The following is an 18,542-nucleotide window of genomic DNA, read 5'->3' as shown; positions in this document are numbered from 1 at the left end:
GGGCTCTGACAGCTCAGAGACGGGGGTGGCCTTCCTTCTCAGAGCCTGTGAGGAGAGCAGGAACCCCAGCTTGCCTGCCAGTAACCTCAGCGGCATCACAGGGCACCGAGTGACCTGTGCTTTGAGACACATCATTTTGGGGACCACCTCAACTTGACCATGGGATGGTGGACATGGGGGCCCTTATGACACAGGACCTCTACCGTGGGACAGTGGACGTGAGACCTTTATTTAGAATCGTGGACACAGCAGAACATCGCCCCACCACCCAGACCCACTCTACGCCCCCTTATACCCGGTTAAGCGTTTGCTCCTCGGTCCGTCGCCTGCACTGTGGGGGTCTCTCCCTGTCCTAAGTCAGATGCAGAATCACCCAGCAAGGCAGGGACGGGGCTCGGGTCAGGATCCCATGGGCTGGGCCGGGCCACCTGAGTGTTGAGGTGCCTGCCGGGCCTGGGGCAGGGGCTTATCAGGGTGTACTGTGTCTGTCTCTGTGCCTCTTGCCCTGGGTCCTGTCGGGTGTGGTCACCGAGTCCCTGAGATGTGTGGGAGGCACCCCCAGGCACATCCTTTCAGCTGCGGAGCCCTGGGAGCCCTCTTTGCTGCTGACACAGCAGGAGGCACGGACCTCAGCCAGTAAGTGGGGGCTGCCCTCACAGGCGAGGGCATTTATTGTTGGGGTGAGGACAGTCCCCAGGCATGTGGGTGGCAGTCTCTGTGCAGGGTGACAGCCTGGGGGCTCCAGGGATCCTGGGGGAGAGGCAGGTGTTATTCCCTGGACAGGGCTGCGGTCGGAGTGGGTGTGCTTGTCTGGGGAGCCAGTCTCTGGGCCATCTACTAGGGGTCGGTGAGCGAAGCCGGCAGGGTGACATGATCCTAGATGGAAGGAGGGGAGCCTTTGAGTGGGGGATGTATACACCCCCAGCCGGGCAGGCCAGGCCAGGAGGACTTCCCCGCAGTCTCCCTGCCCGCTGGCCTCACCAGGGGCGCCTACCGCATTGAAGACGATGTTGTCGAAGCCCGGGGCCACGGCTGCTGTCTCGGCCTGGGAGGGGCAGCTCCCCTTTTTCTGCAACCAGCGCCATCCCCCAAGTCCAGTCAGCACCAGGACGATGAGCACGAGGAGGGCGCTGCCAATGATGGTTGGCACCGACGCGGCCAGTGCTGTGTCCCCTGTGGGCCGTGGGCATGTGAGCCCTGGGACTCGAGCCCTGCCCATCAGCCCTACCCCGACAGCTGAGGACACGTGGGATGGCCCGTCCTTGAGGCCCCAGTAGGCTGGAGGGGGGCGCCAGGCTGAGGCCAGGGACCTGGCAGGTAGCTGGACCCGCCCCTTTGTCAGCTGTCGAGACAGCAAGAGCTCCACAAGCTGCTGCTGGTCTCTGGCAGGACGGGGCACCTGCTCCAGGGTCTGCGCAGCGCCCGCCCCCTCCGCGGGAGTGGGGGCATGCAGTGCCGGTCCAAGAAGGGGACGCAGACCTGGCTGGCCTCCCGAGGGACCAAGGACCAGGGTGGCCCAGCTCAGAAGGGGAGGAGACGGGCGCCTGCATGGCTTGGTGACGTGTGGAGTCTTACTTCAGCTCAGATCTCGGTCTCACCCGGCTCGCCCTCCCTGCTCGGGGTGTCAGCTTGAACGTCCCTCCTCCGCCCCTCCCCCTGCCTGCCCGCTCTCGCACAGGAGCCTTCTCTCTCAGCACGTGAATAAATCTTTTAAAAAGGGAGTGGACAGAGGGGGAGGGAGGGAATGGTGCGGGGCCGATCTTGGTGACTTTCCTGGCCTCTCGGGCTGGAAGCCGGGCCACTGGCAGCCACGTGGGCCATGAGCCGCTGTGCCTGACAGGGGCCCTGAATGCGAGCAGAGCTGGCGGACCTGGGCAGGGCTCACCTTGGCTAGATGTGGGCCGCTGGCAGGGCTGCCCAGCCAGATACTCCACGTCGTCCAGCGCGATGGGCCCAAGGGCCGGCTGGCCGCTTAGTGTGGCTTCAAACACGATCTGATGGGGGAAGGAGAAGGGGTTGCGTGGGCGAGAGGAGGCTGGTCCTGCCCAGGCCTCTGGGATCTCCAGGCGCAGGGGCCACCAGGCCTCACCTGGAACTCCTCGGCACTGACCACCTCCACGTGGCCTTCCAGCCACTGGTGCCGCCGGTGTGCGCCGGCACTCCACACGGTCAGCTGGCCCCGCTCGCTGTTCAGGATCACCCTCAGCTCCCCCTTGTCTGCAAGTGGGGGTCAGGGCAGGTCAGCGCCGCTCCTGGCCCCGGCTCTTCCTGCCACCCAGGCGCTGGCGGCCCAGCCACACTCACAGAAGTGCTCCGGAAAACCCATGTGGTACCAGAATCGGAGGCAGGAGGACTCGGTGGCAGGCAGAGGCTGGCTGCGTAGCCAGGCCGCCCGGCCCCCTGGGCCCAGCACACCGGTTTCAAAGAGAACAAAGTGGCCTGGAAATGAGAGAGGGCAGGGCTCCGGGCTGGCTGACGGGATGGCGTGGACCCCGCCGACTGTGATGGGAGCCTGAACCGGCTAGGCTCGGCCCACGGTGGGGTGGGGCGTGGGCCTCTTCCACATCTCAGACCCACCTGTTTCTGTGCCCAGAGTGTGGTCCACGGGGGGCTGGGGGTACCGGGAGGGCGTGGCCCCACTGCTCCAGTCCCAGCTAAACCCTCCCAGGCTAGGCCAGGGCAGATGGCTCCAGCCACACAGGCCGACCTCGAAGTCACAGGAAGCTGCGAGAGACCTGGGCAGGTCAGCAGGGCGGCCCCTGTTTCCCCTCTTGGGTCCAGGGCCGGGCCAGGCGTGTTGGGGTTGGTATGCAGCAGGTGCGAGGGCCGGGCAGGGGGGGTGCTCCCACCTGGCCGGGGGCAGGGCCCATCCTGGAGCAGCAGGTCGTCTAGTGCGATGTAGGACCGCTCCACACCAGCAGCGACCGCCTCAAATACCACCTGCACGGGCGTGGTGGGGGGGTCGCCTCCGGGGTCCAGACCGCCCTCAAAGGGGAGAAGGCCCCCTGCCCCCCACACTTACCCTCCAGGCCCTCTCAGCCTGCACGTCCACGCTTCCCAGGCGCCAGGCAAAGCCCCCGTGGGCACTGAGGCTGAGCACCTGCTGCCTCCCGGCCTCCTCCACGTGGACCTGCAGGGTGCCTGCCGCAGCACATGGCCAGCCCGGTCAGCAGCCGCCACAAGGAACAGCCCGTCGGGGGCTCCTGGGCAGCCCCTGCCGCCCCTCACCTGGGCTTCTGAGGCTCAGGTGGTACCAGAAGGTCAGGCAGGCGGGCTGGGTCAGAGGCCGGTGCTCCTCTGAGGTCAGGGAGGCCACATGGCCACGGGGCAGGGCGTGTGGGCTCGTGTCCACCACCATGTAGTGTCCTGGAGGGTGCCAATGTCAGCCTGCGTCTGACTCCCCTGGGCACCCCCGACCCCTGCCACGTACCCTGAGCCGTCTCTGTGGTGTGGTCGGTGCGGGGGCCCCAGGAGGCATGGCCCGTGGCATTGGTCTGTCGTGTCCAGAGGCCTTGGCCGCTGCTGGAGAAGCCACAGTCCGAGTCCTCAAAGGAGCACCGCCTGGAGGCCCAGCAGGGCCCAGGCCGCATGGCCACGTCGTCCAGTGCCATGGTCCCGTGGTAGCCGTCTCGGAGGCCCTGGAACAGCAGCTGGGGACCAGGGGCGTCAGCGGTTGGGGGCCTTGCCCGGCCTTCCCGCCCCCCCAGGCGTGGGGCCTCACTTGGTACTTGGCGCCGGAGCCCGCCTGGTGGTGCAGGGTGGCCCAGGCCTCGTGCCAGCAGTTGCCGTGGGTGCCGCTCCGCGACCACAGGAGGGTTTCTGCCTCTCCTTCCCGCTTCACTGCCAGGCGCAGCGTCCCTAGATGCAGGGGAGGGTAGGAGAGGGCCAGAGCCCGGCTCCTGGGGGCTTCCTGCCTCTCCTCCAGGGCTCTGGAGAGGCAGAACAGGGAGCCCTCGCCCAGCCCCAGGGTCACTCACCGATCTGGGGCCCGTGGAGGTGGTACCAGAAGGAGAGACACTCCTGGGTGGCTGCTGGGGCCTGGGGCTGGGTGAGCAGGTGGGCCCCGGGGCCCCGGGCCGGGGGGTCCGTGGGATCCAGGAGCAAGAAGTAGCCTGCCGTGGGGACACCGGGCTGAGCTGCAAAGATGCCAGCTTCCGGGATGGGCTTGGTCAGGATGGGCGCGATGCCCTCCACCCGCTCCCCGACTCTGAGAGCTGCTCCCCAGGCCTGGGTGCCCCCACCTACCTTGGCCCGTGGTGTGGTCGTACCCAGGCCCACGGCTCTGGATTCGGCGCCAGTGGGCATCTGTGAGGTGGCCGGAGTGCCAGCCGCAAGTGTCCCGCTCAAAGTTACAGGAGACCTCTGGGGGGGGGGCCGGGGGGGTCAGCACAGCCCAGAGCCACCAGGCGCCTCCTGTGTCCTGAGGGGGCAGGGGCTCCCAGGGTTCCGTCTGGGTGGTCTGGGTGGGAAGCCCCTGGGGAGGGACTGGAACCTGAGTCCTTCTCAGTTGCTGTCACGGGGCTGCAGTCCTCCAAGGTCACATCATCCACTGCAGCACCCTGCTGGCCAGGGTCGTCCAAGTCCACCAGGCTGACGAATTCCAGCTGTGTCAGGAGCACAAGGGAGGGGGCTATTAAGTCAGGCCTGGCTTGGTGAGCGCCGCCCCCCCCCCCCCCAGGCTGCCCTCCTCACCTGGAAAGGTCGGCGGCGCGCCCCGATAAGGACCGTGTCCGCCTTCCAGCCGCTACTGCTGCTTGGGGCCTGCCACACCGGCTCCCGGCGGCCGCCCTCCACCACGACCAGTGCCAGGAAGCCTGGGCGAGGGGGTCCTGGTGGATCCACCCGGCCCGCCCCCCCCCCTCCCGCAGGGTGCACTAGGGAGCTCTCGCAAGCCCCCGCGTGGTACCTCGGGGGTCACTGTGGAAATAGTAAGCCACGCGGAGCTTACAGCGGGGGCCCGAGGGGCCCAAGGGAGGTGTGAGGACCCGGGCCTCTGGTGTCAGCTGTCCCCAGGCCTTCTGCAAGGACAGGAAATGCCCTGAGGAAGAGCGAGGCGGCTCAGAGCCAATTCCTGCCAGGGACCCCCACCGCAGACACGGTCCCTGGTGGGAAGAGGCAGAGCAAAGACCCCTGTGGGGACACGGTTCGTGGGCAGGGGCCTCGGGCCTCACCCGCAGCAGCCCTGCCGCCATCTGCGCCAGGGCCTCCACTCTCTTGGGCCTGGAGACGCCCCCACTGCAGCCGTCCCACACTGGCGTCCTCCCAGCCCCCGGCCTCGGGGGGCTCGAAGTCCGTGGTGCCTGGAACAGCAGCCCCGCTGAGCAGGAGCGTGTGGAGGAAGGCGGGCCCCACCTCCCGCCGCCTGGGACGCCCCTCACCGCATTCCTGCTCGTCCTCGCCCCCCTCGCACTGGTGCTGGAAGTCGCAGAGCTGCTCTGGGGGGACACACAGGTCCCCACATGGAAGATGTCCTGGCTCGCAGAAGTCCTGGGGCGGCAGGCTGGACAGCTGGGGCCCAGGGGCCGGGGCCCAGAGCCCAGGGGGCGGGGTGGACATGTCTGTGGGGGCAAAACGGGTCAGGTGGACAGGAGTGGTGCTCCTGCTGGGGAGGGAGGGGCTCACGGGCCCACCTGGGACTGGCTGGCAGTGGTCCGACAGGATGAGGTCATCCAGGCTCACAACGCCACCTGGGCCGGTGTGCCCAGTGAGCAGTATCTGAGGGCACGGGGAGGCGGCTCAGGGCGCACCCCAGCACCCTCTATCCTCCCCAGCTCTGCTCCCTCCAGCCCTCCCCCCGCCTTGTACTCTCCATGTCACTGGACACCGCCTCTGGTCACCGCCCTGCCACAGCCCCACGAGAGGGGCTGTGATCGTGACGGCTCCTTCCTTGGAGGATGACCTCACTGACAAGCAGACCAGCCTTCTGCTGTGGCAGCCTGGAGGGACCCGGGCCAGCACCCCGGCCCCTGAGCTCCTCTGCTCAAGCTCTGGGGGCCCTCCGGACCTCCCACGTGCCCACCCTCCCCCTCCAGCCACTGCTGTCTCTGGCCTCACCCGGAAGGGGTGCTGGCTCTGGATGTCCACCCGGTCTCGGACCCAGGCGGCCCCCAGCTCCCCACGGCGCCTGCGCAGCAGGACGGGGACCTGGGGGGGGGCCCGGGCTCCGGGTCTGCAGGAACAGTTGCAGGGAGCCGTCCACGGACCCGTGCAGGTAGTGATAGAAGATGAGCTGAGGAGAAGCCGTGCAAGGTGAGGGAGACCTGCCAGCCCAGGCCCCCAGGACAAGCCGACCTGTGTCCCCTGCCTCACCGAGCAGTTGTGGGCCCCCGATGCTTGGAACTCGGGGCTGGAGAGGACGGCGGGGGCACTGGGCTCGGCCACGGAGACCAAGAAGGAGCCTGGGGAGAGACAGGTGTGGGCAGGGTTGGTGGGGCTCTGGGAGATGAGGACCAGCGCTCCCTGGCGGGCCTCACCCTGTATGCTGTTCCGGCTGTGGTCCCGGCGTGGCCAGGCTGGATGCTCGGCGCCGGCACTGTGGTTCCGGGCCCAGCCCTCTGAGTGGTTCCATGGGCCCAGGCCCGTCTCAAAGTCGGTGGTGGTGTGGTGGCCTGGAGGACAGGGGCGGGGTGCTCAGACTGCCAGCAGGGCCTCTCCTTTACCCGCCCCTGTCCCCCACCCCCCCATGTTCTCTGGATGGTCCGCAGCAGCCCCTCCAGCTCACGGCAGGCGGGCGTGTCCTCGTCTGAGCCGTCCCCACAGTTGTCCTCTCCGTCGCATAACTGGTGGGACTCCACACAGGCCATGTTTCCACAATGGTGATGCCCCAGAGGGCATTGTGCCTGGGGGGCTGAGATGGGCGAGGGGCAGCCCATCACCGTGACCCCAAACCGCGGGGGCCGGGGCAGCTAGGGGAGAGGCTCGAGACCATCCGAGTTGGGTGTGAGCAGGTGAGGGGCCCCCACTCACGCCCCCCCCCCCCAGTGTCGGCCCATGGCAGGGGGGCCTTACTGGGCAGCCCACAGCCCCTGAAGACAACATCGTCCAAGGCCACGGTACCCCTGTGGGTCACATTTCGAGTGGCAGAGAAGGTCACCTGAAAAGAGTGGGGTCCTTAGGACTTAAGTCCAGGCTCAGACCCTCCCTGCTGCCCCCAGTACCCAGACCATCCCTAGCTCACCTGGAAGTCGTCCTGGATACGGCCAGTGGCCACCACCAGCTCCTGCCAGCCTGGGCCCCAGGGCCCGGAGCTCTGCCACAGGGTCAAGGTCTCGGCCCTGTGGGTCAGCTCTAGCCGCAGTTCAGCCACATCTGGAATGGGGGATGGGGGGTCCCCGGGGCAACTCAGGCCCCAGGGCTGCCCCCAGCCTGCTACCTGGGTCCAGCCCTCAGATGCTTGTCCCTCCTACTGGGTACCCTCCCAGGCTCTGCAGCAGCCCTCCTTCCTTTCTGGGTCTCTCCCCTCAGGGCACCCCCACCAGGCAGTAGGGTCCCGGGCACCCACCTCCAGAGGCCGCGTTGAACCAGAGCCTCAGCTCACAGGTGGGGGCTGTATTGCGCAGGACAGGGGAGCGCAGGACGGCTGTGGAGGTCTCTCTGCCACGATGGGTGCCGACAGCCATGTACCAGCCTGGCCCAGCAGAGAGGTCAGGACATGGGGCTGGGAGGAAAGAGGGGAGGGGATGCCATGGAGACCCAGCCAGGCCTCACCAAGGTCCGTGCCGAGCGTGTGGTCTGAGCGAGGTCCCAGAACCTCCAGGGAGGCTCCTGCCCTGTCTCGGAGCCAGCTGTAGCCCGAGGTGCTGATGTCCTGCCAGCCGCACGGGTCCCGCTCGAAGTTGCAGGCGAAGGGGGCGTCCAGAGCAGGCGAGGCTCCGTGGTAACCTGGAGAGTGGGAGGTCAGTGGCTGCCTGTCAAGGGCCAGCCCGCCCAACCCCTGCTCGGCCCTGGCTCACCACAGCGGGTCTCGTCGGAGCAGCCTGGGCAGTCACACACGAAGTTGCATGTGGCCTCGCGGGGGGGCCCTGCAGTTGCTGGGGACCCCGGTCCAGCCTAGGGGCCCAGCTGCCGACAGAGAAACAGCTGGGTGGCTGGAGGCGGTGTGGCCCCCCAGTCCCAGGGAACCTGCGATGCTGTTCACCTGCTTGGGGCCCCGGGCCAAGAGTCAGGGGGGGAGAGGGCTGGGTCCTGCCACTTGGGGCTCCCAATCGGGCCCAGGCAGAGTCCATCTGGCCTGGGAGAGGGTGGCTGCGTGGGGGGGATGGGAGCACAGGGCCAAGGGCCCCCAGCGGGGGACAGCGCCGGAGGAGGGGAGCTGGAGCAGCTACCGGGAGGGGCCCCGCCCTTTCCTCAGCCTCTGTGTGTCGCAGAGTGGTGGACTAGGGTCTTGCCTTGGGACCTATGGACCTTGGGGCCAGAGGAAGCAGAATTCTTGCCCCTTTCTCGACGACCTGGCCTGCCCACGCTCCCACCAACTTCACCCGGGGCCTTGCACCCTCCTCCCCTGCAGGCCCAGCACCTGTGCCCGGCCCCGCTTTAGCGGCCGGACCAACAACTCACCCACGAGCAGGACCAGGACAGGCAGGAGCCAGCCGGGCAGAGGCATAGCCAGGCCAGCGGGAACAGACGGTGTGCGCCCCGAGCGATCTGTGGCCCTTCTGCCCGGTTATCTGCCCGTGGCCCCACGGGCTGACTGCTGACTGCACTGGGGCCTGGGCCCCTTCTGTACCTGCTGCCCGTCAGAGGGCCCCACCCCGTGTGGGTGAGGAGGAGCATCCGGCTGTAAAAGGGTCCAGGGAAGGGGCCCCTGGCTGAGGTCAGCTCCCACCTGCCTGGCTCCTTTAGACCAAAGGTCGGGCCACAGTCATCGTGCCCACTGCCGCCCAGGCCTGCCTGCTAGAGGCCCGGCAGGGGTGGGACGGCTGCGGTGGTACAGGCTGCAGCCACATCGCCGACCCGGTCAGGCTCTGAGGCCTCCTGGAGCTCAGGGGGGGAGCCCAGCGTGTGCCACCTGTGTCCCTGGCCCCAAGCACCCAGGGGCCTCCGTAACTCAGTCCACGGCTTCCCGATGGCTTAGCCACGTATAAATGACAGTCACTTATCCGATGAGTGTTCCAGGCAGTGTGGCTGGGTGCTGCCAGGCACAGACCCCGGCATCTGGCTGCCATTGACCACGGTGAGACTCCGGAGCTTGTCTCATCATCGGTGACGTGTGGTCACAACAGCACCTGCCCGGAGCGGCGACCCTGAGGGTCGCCGTGGGCTCACAGAGGGCATGCACCATGAGATGGCACTTGTGAGCACAGGGAGCCGCGGGGACAGGCACGCTCAGCGGTGCCTGGCTCTCCCCTCCCGATACAATATCCGCTTGCCACAGCTGGTCCCCCACAGCCCTGCACGGGAGGAGGGGAGGTGGTCCCGAGAGGAGGGCTCCCAGCTCCAACTCTGAGGCCTCAGCCATTTATTTGGAGAAGGAGCTGAGCAGGTGCCCTGGGACCTGGTCTTGGAAGGGGTCCTGGGTCACGTCACGTGTGACCACCAGCGGTAGATCATGCAGAGACACTGACGTCCGCTGGCTCCGAGGGACCTGGTGCTACTTCCTTGCGCAAGGGCTCAGAGTTTCCTCCCGAATGTCCTTGGACATAGGAGCCACATGCGGAGCCATCAGGCCATAAAGAGGGGCAGCAGTGCAGGGCCCCCTTATCAGACCACAAAGGGCTGAGTGTGCACTGCCACTCCCTGGGGCCCCCAGATGTGGAGCCGGGTGAGGGGCAGCCCGCAGGGGCCCTGTTGTTTCCAGGGCCACCTCCGGCTTTCTGCCAAAACAGAAAAATCAAGACACACAGCATCTGGGCAACAGCACAGGTGATAACATTTTTAATTCCTGTGGGTGAGGTGAGTTGGGGGCACTTGGGCCAGGCTGGTGTCCTGGCCAGGGGGTACAGCTGGCCCCTTGGGCAGGCCTCAGTAGCCATCATCGGCCCAGGTGACCTCGTAATCAGGGTACACGGCTTTGATCTTCTCAGTGGAGATGGAGTGTTGGGCACGACCATAACCCTGGAGAGAGAAGCCGGTGTTACAGACCCGTCCTGGCTCTGGGCGTCCACCAACAGCAACTCCAAGCAGCCGCCTTGGGGGGCATCCCCGGGTGGAGCCAAACACGGCCATCCCTCCCTGCCTGCCCCAGGGAGCTCTCCTGCAGAAAGGTGGCTGCCACGGTGAGCCAGAGGGCTATCCCAGGTGACAAGACAGATGGGGTCACCACTGCGGCTTAGAGAAGGAAGAGGGAGAGGCTGCTGTGTCTCACGCCAAAACTCGGAGTGCCTCCCAGAGCTGGAGGACAGTGATAGCCCAGCCAGGCCTCATGTAGGAACAGGACACGGCCCCCCAGGGCTGAGGGGCAGGCAGAGGCCTCCCTCCTGCTCCACTTGGGAAATGGGCAGGCCACTGGAGGGAGGAGTCAGCAGCTGACACAGCCCAGAGACCCCAGCACTGCAGGCTTCTGGGGGCAGGGCAGTGAGTGCTGGTGAGAGCTGGTCTCTGCACCCTGGACCCGGCCGTTGGGGCTCACCATGGAGTAGCCGTACACGTGGATCTTCTTGTCCTGGCTCTGGTGAGAGATGCGCCCGCCTCCCAGGCACTCACAACTATAGCCCTTCTTCTGGATCTCGCCCGATACCTTGTCATAGATGTCAGCTGGGACAGGGAAGGCAGCTCAGCACCCGCCGCGGCCCCTGGGCGGCCAGGGCACGGGACGCTCCGGCTCGGAGCAGCTCCTTCCCCGGGAGAGCAGCTCCTCCGGGCTGGGACGCCATGAGAGGGAGGAAGGCGTGCACCCGGGCAAGAGCGCTGGTACTAGGAGACAGGGGTCGGTCCACGGCAGCCCCTTGCCCTCCAGGACCCTGACTCCCCTGAGCCAGCTCAGGGTCAGACCCAGCACAGGATCGCCTCTCGCCCTCAGCCCCGCCCCCGAGCCGGCGTGCCCCGCCCAGCCCCGGCCCCGCCCCCGAGCCGGCTGGCCCCGCCCCGAAAACGCCCTCCGGCTCCGCCCTCACCATGGTACTCGGCCCACTTGTAGCCGCGCACGATGTCCTTGCTCTCCCCGGTCGGGGCCTCGGAGGGTCGCGCCGAGTGAACTCGAATCAGCACGTACTTGAAGACGCCGTCGGAATCGATGTCCACATCGGCGATCTGGGCGAGGTCCGCCGCCGCCATGTTCCCTGCAGGCCGCGGCCCTTCCACCCGCGAGCCCGGGTTGAGTCATCCCCGAGGGAGGCGGGCTCTGGGAGTCCGGGACCAATCGCGCGGGGGCATGCGTGCTGAGGCCCAGAGCCTCAACCAATCGTGCCGCCGACCTGTAGCACGGCCTGGCCAATGGCAATCTAGCTCCTTGCAACTCTGCGGCCACGCGGGTCCCCCTTAAAGGAGAACTGCGAACCCGGAGTGGGTGGTGGTCCAACCCGGCCAACCGGGCAGTTCTTTTCAGCGGGGTCTGGGAGGCGGAGTGGGCGGCGGGCACCTTCACGGGGAGTTCGGCGGCCTGTGAGGCCCTGACCTCTTCTCCTCGTCCCCCCACTGCCCACGTCCCAAGGCCTCCCTCCCCCTACCCCACCGCGTTCCAAATCCTCCCTCTCCCTCCTCCCGCCGCACCCCAAGGCCCTCCCCTTCCCTCCCTCGCGCCCAGCCCGTCCAGGCCCCCCTCCCGGTCCCACCCACGCCTCCCCCGCCCCCAAAGAGCAAGCGCTGCCACATTTGAGTTGTTTTACTTGGTTCGAAAGCGTTCGCCCCTGGACATAATCCCGGTCCAGGGTCACTCCTGGCCAGCCAGCTCCCGGGCGTCGGGCGGAAAGCTGGGGCCCGCGGGCAGGGGGCACGGCGGCCGGGCCCGGCAGGTCGCGAAGGCGGGTGGGGCGAGCGGGGCACGTGGCCGGTGCACACGCGCTGGGCCGAGGCGGGCGCGCAGGCGTTGTGGGGGGGATGGGCGGGAGTGCACGAGGCGGGGGCGAGAGCCGGGAACAGAGGTGTGGGGGACGCTCGCAATCCAACTGATGCTCTCTTCTGGCCGCGACGGGGAGTGCTGGGAGCTCCAGGAGGGCTGTTGCGAGTCCCGGGGACTACGGTCACTCGCCCTTATGGAGCCAGGGCAGTGGGCCAACGAGTGTGCGCTCCCAGAGCCGGAGCCGGGTCGCCAGCCTCGCGTCTTCAGCGCACGGCATAGGGCGAGGCCAGAGCAAGCGCGCGGGGCCGTCCGGGTAGTCACACACCCATCCCTCCGGTGGACCCCGCCCTGGTCAACTGGCTCGGTCCGGCGCCCGCTCCCAACGGGGAACGTCCAATCTTTTTTGTCCTCCTTACGTTGGCGGGTCGGCGGAGCCCTTTCTAGAGGTCCGCCTCCGCGGTCCCTCCCGCTCATCCATCCTGTGCGTCTTCTCCCGCCCTCCCACTCTGCCCTGGCACCCACCTAGGAGCCTCCTGTCCGTGTTGGGCAGACAGCCCGACTCACGCCCTGCCAGGACTCAGCTCTGGGCTGGATCCTGCCGGCGTCCGCACCCACGTCCTCTTTCCCCCTCCCGGGGGGTCCTGTCTGGGTGTCTTGCGCCACGCCTGAAGACCTCCGGGTACCCCTCCACTGCTGCTTGTCCCAAACTCTCCTGCGAGGGCCCACGACAGGGCGGCCGGAGGGCGGGCAGGGCCGCCAGTGTGCGCGCTCGGGGTCCCGCTGTGGTCTCTCTAGCCCGGGCTTGAGCCAGCGGGAACGGGCCGTGCAGGGCCCGCACTAGCCTTTTCTGCCCGGGACACGAACACAACGGGACTAGCCAGGGTGTCCTCCAGAGAGGAACGGCCTCCGAGCAGGACGCACCCCAAACGACAGTAAACGGGTGGATGCATGTAAAAGGGACGGGATTAGGCTCTGATCAACCCGGCCTGGGGAGGTTCCCGGGAGGCATCGTGGGCGTCAGGGAATGGGCTGACCGGATCACTGCGGTGGGGTCTGCAGTAGTGACCCGTCCTCTTAAAGGCAGGGCCGGGCGGCCCTCAGGCCCACCCCGCCTCCCAGCGGGGAGCACCAAGGGGCCGAGGACCGGCCTCCGGGGAGGCCCCAGGGCTAGCTGGGGGAAGGGGAGGGCAAGGCGGGGCCTCTGACCTCCAAAGGGAGGGGGTCTGGGCGGAGCTTGCGGCGAACAGATGGAAGACTGGCGGGGAGCACGGCCCGGCCTGAGGGGCTGGGCGGGGCTCCCGGTGGGCTGGGTGGGGTCTGAGTAGGCAGCGGAGCTCGGGGGCAGGCCCTCGGTGGACTGCGCGGGGCTCGGGGTGGGCTTGGGGTGGACGGGGCGGTCGGTGTCTGAGTAGACGGGGCGCAGCTCGGGGGTGGGCCCCACGCGGACTGGGCGGGGTCGAAGGGGGCGGGCCTGGAGCGGGCTGGGCGGAGCCCGGGCGCGACCCCGCGGCTCACATGATGTCGTCCAGCAGGTTGGCGCTGGCCACCCAGTCCAGCGCGCGTGGCTCGGAGGCGGCCATGATCATGCACATGAAAGGGCGGCCGGTGCGCCGGTCCGTGGGGTAGATGGTGGTGGGCGTGAAGCGCCGGTTGGCCTCGACGAACTCGCAGAGCTGCTCGTAGACGCGCGGGAACTCGTGGCGCAGGAAGACGCCGCGCAGCCGCAGCTCGCGCTGGATGTGGATGAAGGCCACCTCGCGCGCGCGCCGGCCTGCTTCGCCCTCTTGGTCCAGGCCGGCGGTGCCGGGCGGCGGAGTCAGGATCAGCGTCTCCATGTCGGGCTCGCGACCCCGGGCCGGGGGCGGACGCGCCGGGCTGCCGGCGGCCAGCGCCACCTTGGCGAACTTGCGTACGGTGGGCCCAGGGCTGCGCGGCGCGGGCGCGGGCCGGCCGGAGGCGCCGGGGGGCGCGGCGCCAGGGCCCACGGCCACCGACACACTGAGCAGGAAGCACTCGGCCGGCTCGTAGAGGCGCCCGGCGGCCGCCAGCTCGCGCGCATAGCTGCCCAGGGGCGCCGCGTGCGTGGCCAGCTCGCGCAGAGACAGGTAGGTGGGCGACAGCAGCAGCCCCTCGAGGCCGAAGCGCAGGAAGTTGTCTGCGGAGCCCGGGCTCGGGAAGCCCAGGAAGAGCACGCCGCGGCCGCGCGACAGGAAGCCGACGCGCGCGATGCGCGAGAAGGCGCGGTGCACCGGGCCGCTGTCCCGGCAGAACTGCAGCACGTGGCGGCACACGCTGCCCACGCGCCCGTACACGCAGCGCGCCTTGTGCGCGTCCCAGTCCTCGCGGCGGCACAGGCGCGAGCAGTAGTAGGTGTAGCAGCTGTGGCACGACTTGAAGTAGAGGCAGGCGTTGAACATGGTCTCCGTGCGCCGGCAGCGCGCGTTGGAGCACGTCATCAGGTCGTCCTCGTCGGCGCTGGGCTCCGGGGACGCGTCGGCCGCCTGCCCCTGGCCCGCGGGCTCCTCGGCGCTGCCGGCCGATGCGGGGGGCGAGCGCGGCGCCAGCGCTGGGGCCCCGTGGCCCGCCGGCCGAGAGTCCAGCAGGCGGCGCAGGTGGCGGCCCAGGCCCTCCGCCGAGGGGTCGGGGGCCGGGCCGGCGGGGGGCCGAGAGTCGATGACCAGGTCGGTGATGAGCTCGTCCAGCTGCTCGAGGCTGCGCTGGCGGCCACCAGTGGGGCCTTCCGGGGCGGCGGGCGGAGATCGCCGCGGTCGCCCCCCAGGCAGCTCCCAGCCCCTGGCAGTCGGACGCTCCGCGGCGCGCAGGTCGTTGTCGGTGATGGTGATCTCCGGCGTGACGTACCAGTTGCGGCCCAGACCCTCGCCCGCTCGGCCCTTCTCTGACAGTGACGTCTCTGACAGGGACAGCGCGGCATAGCGTCTGGGCGAGGTGGACAGGTTCACCACGACGGGCGGACGCCGGCCTTCGGGGGATGCGCCCCGTGGCTCCCGGGCCTCGCGCCCCAATAGGTTCTCATAGCTGCGGCCGCGGCCCAGGGGGTCCTCCCTGCGCGGCCCGGGCGCCAGGATGTTGTCCCAGGAGCGAGAGTAGTGGCGGCTGTCAGTCACCAGCCGGGGCGGGCTGGTGCCGGTGCCGCCGTGCCAAGAGGCCAGCAGCGGGCCAGAGTCCTGGGGAGGCACGACCTGCAGGGTGCGGTAAGGCCGCAGGCCCCAGTCACCCCAGGAGGGGCTGCTGCGTGGGTGGGGGTAAGTCCGAGCCAGGGCGTCGCGATCGCGGTACCGTCCGAAGTCCTCTGTGTAAAAGGGGCGGAGAGCGGGGTGAGCCCGGGCTTCCTCGGGAGCATAGCGGGGGCCGCAGGGCGGTCCGTAGACTCGCGCGGCCTCCGCATAGTAGGAACGGGAGGGCGGTTCCTGGACCGGGAAGGTGCGCACTTCCCCCGCATAGTAGCCCCCGCTGCGCCTCGGACTGGGCACAGGGGGCTCCTCGGACGGGAAGGGCCTGACGTAGTAGTTGTCCAACGGCGGCCCGGGGCTGGCAGGAAACCCGCCAGGGTGGCCCTCGGGTTCCTCGGTGTAGAAGAATTGGGTGGGGCCTGGCGGCCTGGTGAAGGGCAGGCTTCGGTGCTCCGTGTAGTCCCGGGGCGCAGGCAGCGGACCGTCACAGTACAGCGCCCGGGGGTCCGCGCAGTACGTGTCGCTGGGGGTGGGGGTGCGCGAGAGCGCCATGTGGCGAGGCCCGGGCACGGTGAGGCCGTGGAACTGGGGGGCGACGCGTGCCCAGGGCGTGGTCTCCGCGGGCCCGCAGGACCGAGCGCCCCGGGCGGTGTGCTGCAACACCGCGTCGTCAGGCTTGATGTCCAGGCGGCAGCGGACATGGGGCGCGGGCCCGGCGGGCGGCTCCGGGGGCGCGCAGCGGCCGGTGGTGGCGCAGAGGGGCGCCATGCGGCCGGGGCCGCCCCGTTGCGGCTGCAGCTTGATGGGGTGCAGCTCGTTGGCGAGCGCGCGCAGCGCGGGGTACGCAGGCTCCCTGTGCGGCGATGCCTCTGCCCGCGCCGTCCGCTGGGCATCCCGGCCTCGGCGCGGCAGCACCGGCGGCGAGGCGGGCGCCAGGCCCGGGGGCGCGCGGGGCGCACTCTTGGAGCGGGCGCGGCGCCGGGGCTCGCCGTCGCGGGGCCGTGGGCGCGGCGCCGCAGGCTCTGGGGGCGGCGGTTCGGTGCGGGCCTCCATGGGCGCCCCGTCCAGCGCCTCCAGGAAGTCAAAGCTGCGGCAGTGGCGCTTGTTGAAAGGCGCGGGCGCAGCAGGCGGGCGTTCACATGGCGGGCGCCGCGACGCGGGCCCTGGGGCCGCCACCTTGATGTCCTGGTACACGGTCGACACCAACAGGTCCGGCGGGTCCGTGCGGGTCATCTTAAAAGAGGTCCCCAGGCTGGCGGTTGCCGCTCACTCTGCCTTGGGGGGCTTTTGCCCTGGTGGGAGATGCGGGTCAGGGTGGCCCCTTTGCAACCCAGGCCAGGTGACGCCCCCGCAACGGCCCCACTTACCTGGGGCGCAGTGGACGCAGCAGTCCTGGCTGCCGGCCTTGGCTGAGGCCGCAGGCCCGTGCTCCATGCCGGCGTCAGGAGCACCTGCAGGAACCCAGGTGTCCAGCCACTCAGGTCCGGCCGCTTGCCCTGGGCCCTCCCTCCGGGGCCACTTTCTGCTGGGATGGAGCCGGTCAGCCAGAAAGGCCGTGCCGTTGCTGCGGTCCCCAGGCGCCTGCCCCCGTATCCCTGGATGGTCCCTCTGCTCCCAGGAGTGACCCTTGGGCAGGTTTGGGTAGAGAGCGCCCTCCTGGGGCAGGAAGGAGGGAGGGGTCCCAGCCGGAATGACCGAATGCTCCTGTGAAGCCTTATTTACAGATTTCCTCGGAGGAGCTGGCTCCACAAGCCCCTGGTGACTGAAGCCCCGCCTAGTGCCCAGCGCAGAGCAGGCCCCTCTGATGGGGCAGGCGAGGGAGAGACCCGGGGCCCCAGACTTAATTGACTCTGCACAAAGTCGCTGAGGCTCCCTACTCACTTGCTGGCCAGGTGGGCCATGGAGTCCCTCTCCCAGTTCTGCAATGGCTGCCACACTGGGAACGGTCACCGGAGCCAAACCCCAGGCGTGAGGCCCCAGTGGGCCCTCATGTGGGCCCAGCAGGTTCTGACCTGCCCCACTTTGAACCCTCTGTGTGTGGCCCAGGCCAGAATAATGCCCCACAGAGGGCATACCTGGGCCCGAAAGCCCCCATTCCTTTGCAGAAACCTTCTCTGATCCCAGTATCTTGGGGTGGTTGAAACCCACGAAGCTTGTTGGGGTTGTCATGACAAGGACTGGAGAGCCCCCCTCCCCCTGCAGCTGGGAAGCCAGGCACGGGCTGCAGGACCACATGGGGGCGTGAGCCTCGAGCTCATGGCCGCCCCTCTTCCCCTGAGCAGTGCACCAGGCCCGGCCGCAAGCCAGGGAGGCAGGGTGGTGGGCGGGTGAAGCCCCCCCTCCTTGTTCACTGCTTCTCAGGAGAGGGCCCTCTCCACAGCCGCTCAGGAAGGCTCCATGGCAACCTGAGGTCCCTCTGCCCCCGCAGTGGGGGCTGGGCTAGGGTCCACCCTATGCGCTGGGCTAATGTTCGTGCTTGGGCCACCAGCCCGGCTGCTGCTCAGGGGGCTGGACCGGTTGGGTCAGGTCTCCCGCGATGCTGGCGGCCCCTTCCTCACACAAACGGGGAAGCGTGCCCCAGGCTGAGCGAGGGCAGGCAGGGGGCTGGGTCCTCACCTGGCAGGATCTCTGGCCGCCAGGTCGACCCTCTGTGTCCCAGGGTGCCAGGGGCTTTCTGCCCGCAGGTCTGCTCTTCTGGGTCAGGGCCACGGGGCGTCGGTGCCTGTCCCATCCTAGCCCTGCGCCCTCCCCTGTTCCGTCCCTGGCCATAGGACTGTCCCCTTGTCACCCCTTTCCATCCTAAGCTCAGAGCCAGGCCGGGATTGGGGGTCCGATGACAGGGCATGACGCTCCGCCCCAGGGAGGTGACAGCCCAGCTCTGCTGCTGCGGTGGGGTGAGGAGCTGGACTGGGTGATGCCCCTCCCCTTGGTCATGGGGCCGGTCGGCCCTTGCGGGGGTCCCAGGCCAAACGAGCCCCTCCCGCGGCCCTCCCCGCCGCACAGCCCTGCCCCCGCCCTGAGCGCCTCGCGTGGGGACCCGCTGGTGTAGCTCCGGGGCGGCCCCCCATCCTTGCAGGTGCCCCCCGCCCCGTGATAGCGACCGTGGGGCAGCGGCCGGCGACCCCTTACCTGGGCGCTGCTTCCCCGCCGCGCGCGCCCGGTGGGCTGCGCAGGCCTGCGCCCGCTCCGCCTTCCCCGCTCCGCTCCGCGGCGTCCCCGGCACCGGCAGAAGCTTCGAGGCAGCGGCGCGGAGGCCGCCGGCCGCTCAGTGCTGCCCCCGCTGGTGGCCGGCGGGGCTGCATTTAAAGGGGCCGTGCGGTGCGCCTGGGACCCGTGGGGCCCACCAGCTGTGTGTTGGTGCTGAGTGCCAGGTGACAAGCTCTCCCTCACGTCCAAGGGGCAGACCTCGGGTCCAA

General features: G+C 69.0%; 3 protein-coding genes across 4 annotated transcripts; all 3 read right to left on the bottom strand.

Annotated features, from left to right (window-relative positions):
- Positions 1 to 403: 403 nt before the first annotated feature.
- LOC111146030 (MAM domain containing 4) lies at positions 404 to 8,602 on the bottom strand. The gene is given in 29 exon segments (XM_022501400.1): positions 404 to 876; positions 995 to 1,173; positions 1,886 to 1,994; positions 2,090 to 2,217; positions 2,305 to 2,439; positions 2,578 to 2,724; positions 2,850 to 2,940; positions 3,023 to 3,141; positions 3,229 to 3,366; positions 3,431 to 3,650; positions 3,722 to 3,858; positions 3,978 to 4,112; positions 4,246 to 4,362; positions 4,907 to 5,038; positions 5,172 to 5,300; positions 5,379 to 5,558; positions 5,631 to 5,715; positions 6,055 to 6,153; positions 6,155 to 6,229; positions 6,310 to 6,398; positions 6,474 to 6,608; positions 6,722 to 6,847; positions 7,009 to 7,093; positions 7,178 to 7,308; positions 7,502 to 7,627; positions 7,708 to 7,881; positions 7,953 to 8,016; positions 8,018 to 8,061; positions 8,557 to 8,602. Coding segments are annotated over 29 exon segments (3,414 nt in total). The 3' UTR covers positions 404 to 837.
- Positions 8,603 to 9,844: 1,242 nt separating this feature from the next.
- On the bottom strand, positions 9,845 to 11,569 carry LOC111146033 (phosphohistidine phosphatase 1). Of its 2 annotated transcripts, none has more exons than XM_022501404.1 (3): positions 11,046 to 11,569; positions 10,568 to 10,692; positions 9,845 to 10,053 (listed from the first exon to the last, which is right to left on the bottom strand). In XM_022501404.1, the coding sequence occupies exons 1-3, from the start codon at positions 11,209 to 11,211 to the stop codon at positions 9,961 to 9,963; spliced, it is 384 nt and encodes a 127-aa protein (XP_022357112.1). In that variant the 5' UTR covers positions 11,212 to 11,569; the 3' UTR covers positions 9,845 to 9,960. The 2 variants fall into 2 exon arrangements, with proteins under 2 accessions (XP_022357112.1, XP_022357111.1); XM_022501403.1 differs by having other exon boundaries at positions 11,052 to 11,566.
- A 1,877-nt stretch (positions 11,570 to 13,446) lies between these two features.
- LOC111145540 (chromosome unknown C9orf172 homolog) lies at positions 13,447 to 16,359 on the bottom strand. The gene has a single exon (XM_022500453.1). It carries the CDS (start codon positions 16,357 to 16,359, stop codon positions 13,447 to 13,449), a length of 2,913 nt encoding a protein of 970 aa, XP_022356161.1.
- Positions 16,360 to 18,542: the final 2,183 nt, after the last annotated feature.

Source organism: Enhydra lutris, unplaced genomic scaffold (assembly GCF_002288905.1).
Source record: "Enhydra lutris kenyoni isolate GAN:26980312 unplaced genomic scaffold, ASM228890v2 scaffoldscaffold13, whole genome shotgun sequence".
Lineage (NCBI taxonomy): Eukaryota > Metazoa > Chordata > Mammalia > Carnivora > Mustelidae > Enhydra > Enhydra lutris.
Note: the sequence above shows the minus strand (reverse complement) of the source record. Positions and strands in the feature narration are given on the sequence as shown.

Coding starts and splice junctions, on each gene's coding strand:
- LOC111145540 (XM_022500453.1), bottom strand. CDS start 16,359: ATGACCCGCACGGACCCGCCGGACCTGTTGGTGTCGACCGTGTACCAG.
- LOC111146033 (XM_022501404.1), bottom strand. CDS start 11,211: ATGGCGGCGGCGGACCTCGCCCAGATCGCCGATGTGGACATCGATTCC. Junction 10,693..11,045: donor GGCCGAGTACCATGGTGAGG/GCGGAGCCGGAG, acceptor TCCCTGTCCCAG/CTGACATCTATGACAAGGTA. Junction 10,054..10,567: donor ACGTGTACGGCTACTCCATG/GTGAGCCCCAAC, acceptor TTCTCTCTCCAG/GGTTATGGTCGTGCCCAACA.